The following is a 12,516-nucleotide window of genomic DNA, read 5'->3' as shown; positions in this document are numbered from 1 at the left end:
TGCTCTATCAGGCACCAGTAGCGAGTGTGCGCACGAACCGGCTGAGGTCGGGGTATTTTAAACTACAATGAGGGACGAGGCAACGGTGCCCCCTCTCCCCGTTATTGTTTGCTCTGGCCATAGAGCCATTGGCCATGGCAATAAGAGCCTCTAGGAACTGGAAAGGTCTGGTTCAGGGGGGGCTTTACGCAGATGACCTGCTCTTGTATATTGCAGACCCGTTGGAGGGGATGGGGAAGTAATGTGAATCCTGGGGGAATTTGGCAATTTTTCGGGGTATCAATTGAACATGGGGAAAAGAGAGATGTTCGCGATCCAGGCAAGAGGACAGAAGAGACTGGGAGAGCTGCTGCTTAGAATGGTAGGAAAGTGCTTTCGGTATCTGGGAATCCAGGTGGCCCGGGAATGGGAGGAACTGCACAAGTTAAACCTATCCCGGCTAGTAGAACAAATGGAAGGGACCTTTAAGAGATGGGACATGCTCCCGCTATCACTGGCGGGAAGGGTACAGACCGTGAAAATGATGGCCCTTCCCAGATTTCTGTTTGTCTTTCACTGCCTCCCCATCTTCATCCTAAAGGCCTTTTTCAAGCGGGTTATTTCGGGCTGTGTGGGGGCGGGTAAAACTCCGCGAGTGAAGAAAGTGTTGCTGGAGCGCAGTCGGGGAGGGTGGGTTGGCGCTGCCGAACTTCTGCAATTACTACTGGGCTGCTAATATAGCCATGATTAGGAAGTGGGTAGTGGTAAAGGAGTCGGTGTGGAAGCGGATTGAGATGGCGTCATGCAAAGACACAAGTTTGGGAGCACTGATAACGGCACCTCTTCCATTCTCGCCGGCCCGATACTCCACAGGACCAGTGGTGGTGGCGGCTCTGAGAATCTGGGGGCAGAGGAGGAGGTACAAGAGAATGGAGGGAGCATTGATTTGGACCCCGATTTATAATAACTATCGGTTTGTACCGAGTAGGCTGGACGGAGAGTTCCGGAGATGGCAAAGGGCAGGAATTAGAAGGATGGGGGATCGATTCATAGACGGGAGTTTCCCCAGCTTGAAAGCCTTGGAGAATAAATTTGAATTGTCAGCAGGGAATGGGTTTAGTTATTTGCAGGTGAGAGACTTCCTGAGAAAGCAGGTTCCGGCCTTTCCGCTGCTGCCGCCACGGGGGGATACAGGATAGAGTAGTCTCCAGGACCTGAGTGGGAGAGGTGAAGGTATCGGATATTTACCAGGAGCTTTCGGAGGCAGAGGAAACTCCGGTGGAGGAGCTTAAGGGCAAGTGGGAGGACGAGCTTGGAGGAGAGATAGAGGGGGGTCTGTGGGTGGATAGCCTAAGCAGGGTTAATACATCCTCATCATGTGCCAGGCTTAGCCTGATACAATTCAAGGTAGTCCACCGGGCACACATGTCAGTGGCTAGGATGAACAAGTTTTTCGGGGTAGAGGACAGGTGTGCGAGGTGCGCGGGAAGCCCAGCAAATCATGTCCACATGTTTTGGGTATGCCCGAAGCTTAGAGGGTTTTGGCAGGGTTTTGCTAAGGCAATGTCCACGGTACTAAAAATACGGGTGGTGCCGAGACCAGAGGTAGCGATCTTTGGAGTGTCGGAAGAGCCGGGTGTTCAGGGGGCAATAGAGGCTGATGTCTTGGCCTTTGCCTCCCTGGTAGCCCGGAGACGGATCTTGTTAATGTGGAGGGACTCGAAGCCCCCGAGTGTAGAGACCTGGGTTAGTGAGATGGCTGGGTTTCTCAGTCTCGAGAAGATAAAGTTTGCCTTAAGAGGGTCAATGGTAGGGCAGCATGGTGGTGCAGTGGTTAGCATCGTTGCCTCATGGCATTGAGTTCCCAGGTTCGATCCCGGCCCTGGGTCACTGCCCTTGTGGAGTTTGCACATTCTCCCCGTGTCTGCGTGAGTTTCACCCCCACAACCCAAAGAAGTGCAGGGTAGGTCGATTGGCCGCGCTAAATTACCCCTTAATTGGAAAAAATGAATTGGGTATTCTAAATTTATTTTTTAAAAAGGGGAAAAAAAAAAAAGAGGGTCAATAATGGTTGGGTTCACCCGAAGGTGGCAGCCATTTGCTGACTTTCTCTGGGAAAATTAAAATGTCAGCAGATGCAGTATTCCGGGGGGGGGGGGGGGGGGGGGGAAAGAGGGCCAGATTGCTGTTTTATGTTTGGGGGGTGTGAAGACTGGGATGGGGGTGGAAATGTTTACTGTACCATGTTTATGTCATATTATTATAAAAATTTTCAAATACCTTAATAAACATTTTTTTTTTCAAAAAAGGGGGGATCTCAAGAGTTCAGGAAATGTAGGTCGTTGGGAGCAAAGGGGTATCCTCATGTAATACTGTGTGTACAGCCATCAGTTGCTAAGTGTACTGTCGTAGTGTATTATAGTCCTTGTGTTTTTATTGTACGTTAATAAATATTGAGGTGGCACAATGGTCAGCACTGCTGCCTTACGGCGCAGAGGACCCGGGTTCTATCCCGGCCCGGGTCACTGTGGAGTTTGTATATGCTCCCCTTATCTGCTTGGGTCTCACCCCACAACCCAAAAATGTTCCTGGTAAGTGAATTGGCCACGCTACGTTGGCCACACTAAATTGTCCATCAATTGGAAAAAACATAATTGGGTACTCTACAAATTTTTTTTAAAGTGAATAAATATTCTTTATTAATGGATTACAAAATGACTGGACTATTCCTCTCTCCCTGGTTTGCATATCTTTTCTCACAGTATACCAAATTGAAATTATACACCAATAAGGAAGAGTGTTCCATGTTGCCTTTGCATTTGACATCAGCGAGGTTCATAACAGAATCAAATTCATGTTTATCTTTAAAAAATTTTTTTTAGAGTATCCAATTCTTTTTTTCCCCAATTGAGGAGCAATTTAGCATGGCCAGTTCACCTACCTACTCTGCACATCTTTGTATAGTGGGGGTGAGACCCACGCAGACGCTGGGAGAATGTGTAAACTCCACACAGATAGTGACCCGGGGCCGGGATCAAACCCAGATCCTCGGCCCATGAGGCAGCAGTGCTAACGCTGTGCTGCCTCGAATTCATATTTATCACCAGAAAAGGAAAATTGATTTTACATGAATATTGAACTTAAAATCTGAAAATATGCCTGACATTTTTACTATTGGTTGCCAGTCACAATCACGTTGCTTATTTCAGTGAATGTTTTTGTCCCCAGTGTCTCCGACAGTTAATATCAAACGTGTAGCTCAAAATAACATGGATGCAGTCGAGTGAGTTGAAAAGCATCAGAGCAAAATTGCATTTAAGTGGAACGGACAACCAACAAAAGCATGCCTGATTAGATCTGAACTGCTGCAACACACAACAGATGGCTGACAACACAATGCTTTATTTATACAGTATTCCTGAAATCAAGATTGTTTCTCAGTCACTCCACAAGACCATCAGATCAATCTCTGTAGTAAGTCACCATTTTGAAGGTGCCACCCTTTATCAAAGGAATATTATGTAGTATTTTTTGAAGTAGGTGAAGGAAACAGACTGCATTATTGAAAAAAAACGATGAAAACACCAAGATTCAAAAACACATAGCAGATGGTCAGAATTGCAAAATTGAGTCATTCATATGGTGGCAATATGGTGAGTTTGGCTCCCTCTCAATAATTCTGAAAACACCATCTGATCAATCAAGGTACAGCATTGGACAGTTTAAAGGCCTCCCAAATTACGTTTTGATGGGTCATTGGTTTGTGAGTCATATTACAATGAACAAACAAAATTACCTACACAGAATTTTTTCCCCCTCTTTTCATATACATTATAAACTGTATATAAAATCATAATTATGCCTTTTAAAATTGTGACTAGGGAATTAAAAAAATTGTGGACCAAGAAACATTTTCTTTCCATCCAGCAAATTGAGTTTAATTTTCATGACAGCCATACATCTTCATTCACCTGAGGAAGGAGCAGCGCTCCGAAAGCTAGTGACATCGAAACAAACCTGTTGGACTTTAACCTGGTGTTGTAAGACTTCGTACTATACATCCAAATGTATGGGGCACATAGAACCCTTAATTTCAGGATGTGGGTGACCCTGGCATAGTAATATATATTGCTCTTTCTTAATTGCTCTTGAACTGCTACAATCCCTATAGTGATGATGCTCACAATGGCATACAGTAAAAGATTTCCAAAACTTTGACCCAACAGTAGTGAAAGAACAGTTATGTATATATCCAGGTCAGGAGGATCAGAATGGGGGTATCTTACCCGATTTGCCATCGCAGCTCCAATTATGACTCTGCAGAATGCAAAGTACAGAAAGAAAGCAAGACCCCTGTATGCAGATTAGGGAGTTGGAAAGAAAACTGCTAAGGAGTTATCCACATGGCACCCTTGTAAAGGTCCTGCAGATTCACGTTGGCAAACATATGCTTACACAGAGTGTGAAGCAAGGTTTTTTTAAAATAGGATTATAAAAATCTCTTTACGCATGTCAAACTTTTGATTATGGTCATTACTTACCTTATTCATGGCAGAGATAGGTAGCCAACCATGTTGTCTCTGAGCCAGATCTAGCATTGGGATTGCAGCAGCTGATTTATGCCCTTCTGGATAACTACTGAGAATAACATCTATCCGCTGAAAAAATGAATATAAAAAAGAAAATTACATTCAAAGTGTACTGACAAATCTTTATGATTTTAGTCAACCAACCAGTTTGGAGGCAGTTAGAACATAGGCACGCACAGTTCTACAGAAGGCAAGATGGGCTTCAAGTCACAATCCACAACACTATTGACTTCCCAAATGTTGCTGCATTATTAGAGGGAGAGCGGGTAGAGGCACTTGCATTTCTTGACCTCGGTGTCCCAAAGCATTTCTGAGCCAATATAAAAATAGAATAAGTGGAAGGGGGAAAAGTAATGTTTTGCACTAACAGCATGAATGCACCAAACCTATAGCACAAAATGTAACACCTTAATAATTAATACCACCCAAAGTTTAACAACATAGATTGGGTATGTATGAACATTTAATACATTTTATTCCATTCCAAGTTTCACAGCCAATTAATTACTTTTTAAGAGCAGTTAGTTAAGTTAACCTAGATATATGAAGATTCTTCTACTTTCCAAACAGAAAATGGGTCCATACATTTTCCCAATCACACTGGCTCCCACAGACAGCAGGTCATTTGGCTAACCCGCATTGACTGTTATTAGCAGTGCTCAGATTGAGCACTATCAACCTGAAAGTGTGAAGACCAGGAGATCAGAAGCCTAACCAAGAAGGGGTTGTCGGCAGCACCAAAGAATCCACGATGAGCAAGGGCATAGCACCCAGCTTGAAGCATGGGAGCAGACCTCCAAAAATTGTTAGAATTTTATCCACAAAATGACTTTACACAAGAGCCATACACCCACTTTTAATCCTAGTGATTTAAATTTCCAATCTTGCATGAGTCGTAATTGACCATAATTAGGGTGGGAGTGATAATGTAGCAGTCCTGGCTCATTTTACTGCAGCTGAAAACGCCGCAGAAATGATACAATGTGAAGACACGGGTTAGGATGCAGAATAATGGCTGCAAGCGCACATGCAGAATTTCCAGCTTCAGTATTCTGTATGGAGACTCTCCAAAGACGGCAAACATGGAATAGCACTCTTAATGCAAAACAGTCAACTTTACACAAGATAAATAGGCCAGGTCTGGCTGTAAGTCGGACAGCTTTTAAGGGTTTGGTTTTGGCTTTCAGCTTTACAATAGGAATTTCCCTAAAAAACACAACAGCTTTATTTGGCACTTAACTGGACAGCAGCAACCTTTCCCAAAGTGGAGGATTCCAGAGGCAGATCCTGCTTGCCCACAGTTTCCGGCCAGAGTCCAGCAGCTCTTTATTGTCCAGCAGCCCCACTGGGGAGACAATGGCTGTTGCTGGTACTACACCTACCGAAGGCCTTGGATCAACGAAGAACCCAGACCATAAACGAGTGGTGACAAAGGGGAGTCGCTGGTGAGGGGGGTCCAGCAGCAAGGGCAGGGAGGTCAGCTGGCCACATCTTCCCGATACCGGGCCCCTTGATCAGCCACAGCGTAATGCCAGCGTGGGGTTCAATCCCCATTCCAGCTATTTTAATATTTAACATTGCAAACAATTCATTGAATTATCCAAAAATTACTTATTGGTGAAACTTCCAAAAGAAAACAAGTGCCACGGTGCACTTACCTTATAATTTTCTGGTGTGAAATCAAATGGTGTATCTGGATTGTTAGTGGGTGTATCTCTATGCTTAAATGGAAAAAATAAGTTTTAACATATGCTGAAAGCAATTCACTTCTCAATACAACAATAACTCAGACCTTTAAAGTACCATTTAGTGTTTTAAAGGATCTTCAATGAAGCAAACATACCAGACATCAAGCACTGGTGAAAGGAGGATTGGAGTAGTAAAGGTGTACAAAGGAGCAGATTTTGAGAAGATTTAAGATGGAGTGAAGTAGCAAGATGGAGGGGCTTATGGACTACATTCTAGAACGCAGCAGATATAGCTGAAGACGTTGGAGCAGAGGGAAAGGAGATGCAAAGGAGGCCAAACAGCCGAGTATAAATGTGCGCATGAACAGAATAAGGAGGTCGCTGAGGTAGTGAGGGGTAAGGCAATGGAAGATTGTTGATGGAGGACAAGGATTTTAGAAATTTTGCATTTTACAGGAGGCAATGAATATTGATGACACCAATTGTTTCTTCTTTCAAAAACATATCTTGCTAAATTAATTTACAGGATGAGGGTGTCGCTGGCTGGGCCAGCATTTATTGTCCCTTTCAGAGGGGTTTTGAGAGTCTACCACATTACTGTGGGTCTGGAGTAACATGTAGGCTAAACCAGGTAAGGATGGCAGGTTTCCTTCCCTAAATAACATTAGTGAACCAGATGTGTTTTTATAACAATGGTTTCATGGTTATTGTCAAAGACTTTTCTTTCTAGATTTTTTAAAATTGAATTCAAATTCCGCCATCTGCGATGGTGCCAGAACTTGCCCTGGGTTTCTGGTTTACTAGTCCAGTGACAATACTGCTGTGCCCTGCCTCCCCACTACATAACAGCTCAAATCTGACATTACATAAAGTGCAATATAGTTATATTTCTTTCAGTGAGGTGCCTCACTACAGTTACAAGTTATATTCATCATTTACATTTCATGTCAAACATTCTCTTTTGCATACTGTCCAAGGAGTTTTACATGGGTCCAGACTCCTGGTGCACGACAGTGAGAGGGTCTTAAAATTTGGCCTTTCATTATGGAGTCTTTGTGGCAGCTATCCAAAGTTTTAGTGTGTCATTCAGTTAGTAGTCCTGGACTTTGGTTGCGTTATTCTGCAACTCTCTGTTGTGTACTGAAAGACCATGTTTCGGGCAGACTAAAGATCATCTTTCACCAGATTGATGGTCCTCCTGTAGCAGTTCATGTTTATCTTAGTGTGCATCCCTGGGAACAGCCTGTAGAGCATAGAATCCTTTATTACAGAGCTACTCTGGATAAATCTCAACAAAAACCACTGCCTCTCTTCCCAGATTTGCTTTAGGGGCTGTTTAGCACAGGGCTAAAATCGCTGGCTTTGAAAGCAGACCAAGGCAGGCCAGCAGCACAGTTCAATTCCCATAACAGCCTCCCCGGTCAGGCGCCGGAATGTGGCGACTAGGGGCTTTTCACAGTAACTTCATTTGAAGCCTACTTGTGACAATAAATGATTTTCATTTCATTTCATCTTTTCATTTACAAAGGCACATTTCAGGAGGTGGGCGACTGCAACTTCCCTATTGCAGCCGTGCTGAGACCTCAGTTATGCATGAAGAATCTAATCGGGAGGGACCTTCTCACCATCAGCCAAGCTACATCTGGGGGCTTGCTTGAAAGTTCTGGCAATGAAGAATTCTGTCAAAGGAATTTGAATCCACTTGGGGAACCATCAGACTGGATGCACCATGTACTTACCACCTCAGGGTGTGGAGAATGTTACTATGGACCTCTGCTGGATGGATTTGTGGTCAAAGGTGTTTTCAATGTGGGATAGGTGGCGTGGTTCAGTCCAACTGAGCAAAGTATTCCACAGCAATGTGGCTAGACCTATCCTCCACAACATCAGGGACATGTAGATCTCAGGAGACAATGACATTGGTACTTACATACTACCCAACGCTTAACGAAACTGCACACAAAGTGGCCATGAAGTTAAAAAAAATAATAAATTTAAATTACCCAATTCATCCCCCCACTAATTAATGGGCAATTTAGCATGGCCAATCCACCTACCCTGCACATTTTTGGGTTGTGGGGGTGTGACCCACGCAGACATGGGGAGCAAACTCTACATGAACAGTGACCCAGGGCTGGGATCGAACCTGGGTCCTCGGCACCATGAGGCAGCAATGCTAACCACTGCTCCACCGCGCCGCCCCCAAGTGGCCATGAAATTGAGAGTGACATTCCCCCTTTTATCTTTACACAGTTCCCTTTAGACTGAATTTAATGTATTTACCAAAGATACCACCATAAACCCTGTAGAAACTATAGCAGGGTTAGAATGGTTTCATCTTCTCAACATCTTAGTTCAAGACTTAAAACAATGCATTTCCATTTAGCAGTCTGAAGTCTTTCTACTCATCAGTAATGATTTTCAGACCATAAGGTTGCATACTTTAGTTAATTTGATAGTGATTATGATTCCAACCCAAATCTTATATTTTTTTGCCAAGATGTATGCTGTTCTCAGAAATATCCTGAAAGTCAGAGTAATGCAAGTTCATAGATCATTTTTTTCCTAGATACAATTCTTACAGGCACCTAGAATGAATTTCAAAAATATTTTTTTATGCCATTGAAATGACTTTTACATTTTTCTTTACATGAAATCACATGCAATGTGACTGCTCTAAACACAACAGCTGAAATATTTCAATTCCATAGAATTAAATTACCCGTAGTGTCCATAAGGGTTGGGAGGAGTTATTGGGTTGCGGGGAAAAGGTGGAAGTGAGGGATTAATGTGGGTCGGTGCAGACTCGATGGGCCGAATGGCCTCCTTCTGCACTGTATGTTCTATGTAATCTATGTAATCACTACAGTGCAGGAGGTCATTTGGCCCATCAAGTGTTCACCGACTCTCCAAAAAAGCACCTCATCTCGACCCACTCCCCGCCTTATCCCCATAACCCCACTTAACCTGCGCATCTTTGGACACTAAGGGCAATTTTGCATGACCAGTCCATCTAATCAACACATTTCTAAAAATAAATTTAGAGTACCCAATTATTTTTTTTTCCAATTCAGGGGCAATTTAGCGTGGTCAATCCACCTAACCTGCACATCTTTGGGTTGTGGGAGTGAAACCCACGTAGACAGGGGAGAATGTGCAAACTCCACAAGGACAGTGACCCAGGGCCGGGATTCAAACCTGGGTCCTCAGTGCCGCAGTCCCAGTGCTAACCACTGCCCCAATCTACACATTTTTTGACTGGGAGGAAACCTGAGCACCCACTAGAAACTCATGCAGACAGTCACCCAAGGTTGCAATTGAATCCTGGGCCCTGGCACTAAGACTGTGAGTCAGCAGTGCTAACCACTGTGCCACAGGGCTGGTTTAGCACAGGGCTAAATCGCTGGCTTTGAAAGCAGACCAAGGCAGGCCAGCAGCACGGTTCAATTCCCGTGCCAGCCTCCCGAACAGGCGCCGGAATGTGGCGACTAGGGGCTTTTCACAGTAACTTCATTTGAAGCCTACTTGTGACAATATGCGATTTTGATTTCATTCATTCACCCAGTTAAGCGATCATTCATAGCTTGCTAATATACCGTGTACCAAAGCATATTGAAAAACCGTTTCAACCCATGGATGCCAAATAGTTAAATCTCCCAAGTAACCGCAATACATGCATTTGCTGAACTTGACATTTTATCAAAACCGGTTTCTTGTATTCTGCTCACATATTTACAATAATCAAGCATTACTTATGGAAAGTTAAACCATACGGCAGACATTGCAGAATTAATCACAACATTTCCCAAAACAATGTTGAGTGGAAGGTCAAAACAGTGATCTCAATGACAGGTGAACTCTCTTCTCAAATTCACCCAATTAGTGGTCTCACACAAGTCTCGAGGATACTCGAGTGTGCGGTAGACTCCTGTCTGAGCATACCCCCACTCGGACGGAATTTTGCATTGGCCCCAGGCCCCCCTCGATGCCAGAACCCCACAATCTGAGTCGCCTCACAGAAAAGCCCTCCATGCCCTTTAGCATGGTGCAGACGGTTTTCTGTATAGGCTGCTGCTGCACACCTTTCAACTCCTTGCGTTGCTGCCGTGTTCCAGCAGCAGAGGTCCCCGGTGGAGGGCTGTCTACACGTGAGTATTACCCCTCACCATCGGGGACTTGGGGTAGAGGTTGTTGTGCACAGCAGTCCCAGTTGCTTCTGTGGTTATATTTGCTGTCAGGTGTCCCTGGAAAGAGAACACGCAGTGCCTGCTGGCATCATTGAGGCCTTCCATGCCTGGTGGGCACCGCAGGGACTGGAGTGCATTATCGACCCCTTGAATCAAATTTTGTTTGATGTTTTAAGTTTCCTTTGAGATTCTGTTTACTTTGATGCAGGTTCCCCTTAAGGAACTGCATTTTTAATTTAACCCAGTTTGTTGATTTAGCTTATTTGGTTAATGCAAAGAAGCACAACCTTGGGGTGGGGGAGGGGCGGTGGGAAGAGAAGGAGGCAGTGGCATAGTGGTATTGTCACTGGACTAATAATCCAGAGACCCAGGATAATGCTCTGGGTTCGAATCCCACCAGGGCAGATGGTGAAATTTGAATTCAATGAAAATCTGGAATTAAAGGTGTATTGATGACCATGAAGCTTGTCCCAGACCCACACAGTGATGTGGTTGACTCTTAACTCCCCCCACTAAAATGGCCTAATAAGCCACTAAATTCAAGGGCAATTAGGAATGGGCAACAAATGCTGCCCAGCCAAGGAGGTCCACATCGCAAGAACAAATATTTCAAAAAAATCACTCAACATAGACAATGGTGCTGCTCACGTATGAAACGAAAAATGAAAGAAAATCACTTGTCACAAGTAGGCTTCAAATGAACTTACTGTGAAAAGTCCCTAGTCGTCACATTCTGGGAGCGCCTGTTCGAGGAGGCTGGTACGGGAATTGAATCGTGCTGCTGGCCTGCCTTGGTCTGCTTTCAAAGCCAGCGATTTAGCCCTGTGCTAAACCAGCCCCAGTATTCATTCGGATGTGGGTTGAATATACCTTATCTGCATTTACTCTACTCTGGCACAAGATTAAGACTTTCAACCTATTAACTTAAGTACCGGAGTTCAAACACTGACACCAGAAGTAAAAGCAGGGTTGTAACCATTGTAGTATCAGGTTAATCATAGGATCCCTACAGTGCAGAGGGAGACCATTCGGCCCATAGAGTATGCACTGACCCTCTGAAAGATCACCCTACCTAATCCCAATCCCCGCCCTATCCCCAGAACTCCACATAACCTTTGGACACTAAGGGGCAAATTAGCATGGCCAATCTACCTAACCATTGGACTGTGGGAGTAAACTGGAGCACCCGGAGGAAACCCACGCAGACACAGGGAGTAAATGCAAACTCCACACAGTCACCCATCGCCGGAATTGAACGCAGGTCCCTGTCGCTGTGAGGTAGCAGTGCTAACCACTGTGCTGCCTCAACTGAAATTATCCTAATTGAATTAATTTAAGATTACGTTTAAAAAAAATACATTTTCCTATATTGTTCACCAATTACTTACCACAAACGAGGCTGCACCACTTCCTCCTGCACATTGAACAGTCCTTTGTATATGACGGATCTGTCTCAGCTAGAATGCAAGAATCAAAAGGTTAAAATTCTCAAACCAATACCAGGGACAGACGCAATTTTCTATTGTGCTAAATAACAAATGGAAATGTGTTTTTAGATCACTTTTTAAGTAGCTGATCCAAAACTATTACTAACGGTAAACGGTCTGTTCTCAGGGGTCGCTTGTTGATATAATTAAAACTAGTTAGAGCCATAAATGATGAAGTTGAAAGTGTTTTAAAATATTTTGTATTGCAGACAATACAAATCCACAGATCATTTAATTATTCAAATATTAGCAAGCATTCAAAAGAGATTACATAGCTTGGTTTACCATTTGTGGGGTGGGAAAAGGTAGTATTGTAAATTGCCAATAATATTGCAAAAAGTATAGAGAAATAATCTTGATCCTTCAATTTTGAAAGGTGTTAGCCCAAGGTGATTAAAGTCAGGTCCTCATTTATTATGCGACTAAAGTGATGAAACATGGTAGCTGCAATTGTTCAAAGTAGCACGAGTGAAAGTATGGAAACAGTTCCCTCATTAAATTATGAAAGGAAGTCTCAAGATAAGGAATGAACGGAAAGAAAAATAAAGGTGATGTAGTGTATTATGGTGTTGTGAGGATGCCTAGT

At 43.8% G+C, this 12,516-nt stretch overlaps 1 protein-coding gene across 1 annotated transcript in view; it reads right to left on the bottom strand.

The window, feature by feature from the left end:
* Positions 1-11,919, bottom strand: part of LOC140406475 (NADH dehydrogenase [ubiquinone] flavoprotein 2, mitochondrial-like) — a 28,970-nt gene extending 17,051 nt beyond the window's left edge. Inside the window, exons 1-3 of the mRNA XM_072494503.1 lie at positions 11,832-11,919; positions 6,227-6,289; positions 4,521-4,637 (exon numbers count right to left, since the gene is read on the bottom strand). Coding sequence (XP_072350604.1) covers positions 4,521-4,577 — 57 coding nt within the window. The 5' untranslated portion in view covers positions 4,578-4,637; positions 6,227-6,289; positions 11,832-11,919. The remainder of the gene's footprint in view (positions 1-4,520; positions 4,638-6,226; positions 6,290-11,831) is intronic.
* Positions 11,920-12,516: the final 597 nt, after the last annotated feature.

The sequence above is a fragment of the Scyliorhinus torazame genome, unplaced genomic scaffold (genome assembly GCF_047496885.1).
Source record: "Scyliorhinus torazame isolate Kashiwa2021f unplaced genomic scaffold, sScyTor2.1 scaffold_550, whole genome shotgun sequence".
In the NCBI taxonomy this organism is placed as follows: Eukaryota; Metazoa; Chordata; class Chondrichthyes; order Carcharhiniformes; family Scyliorhinidae; genus Scyliorhinus; species Scyliorhinus torazame.
This window is presented reverse-complemented; position numbering and strand designations above follow the sequence as displayed.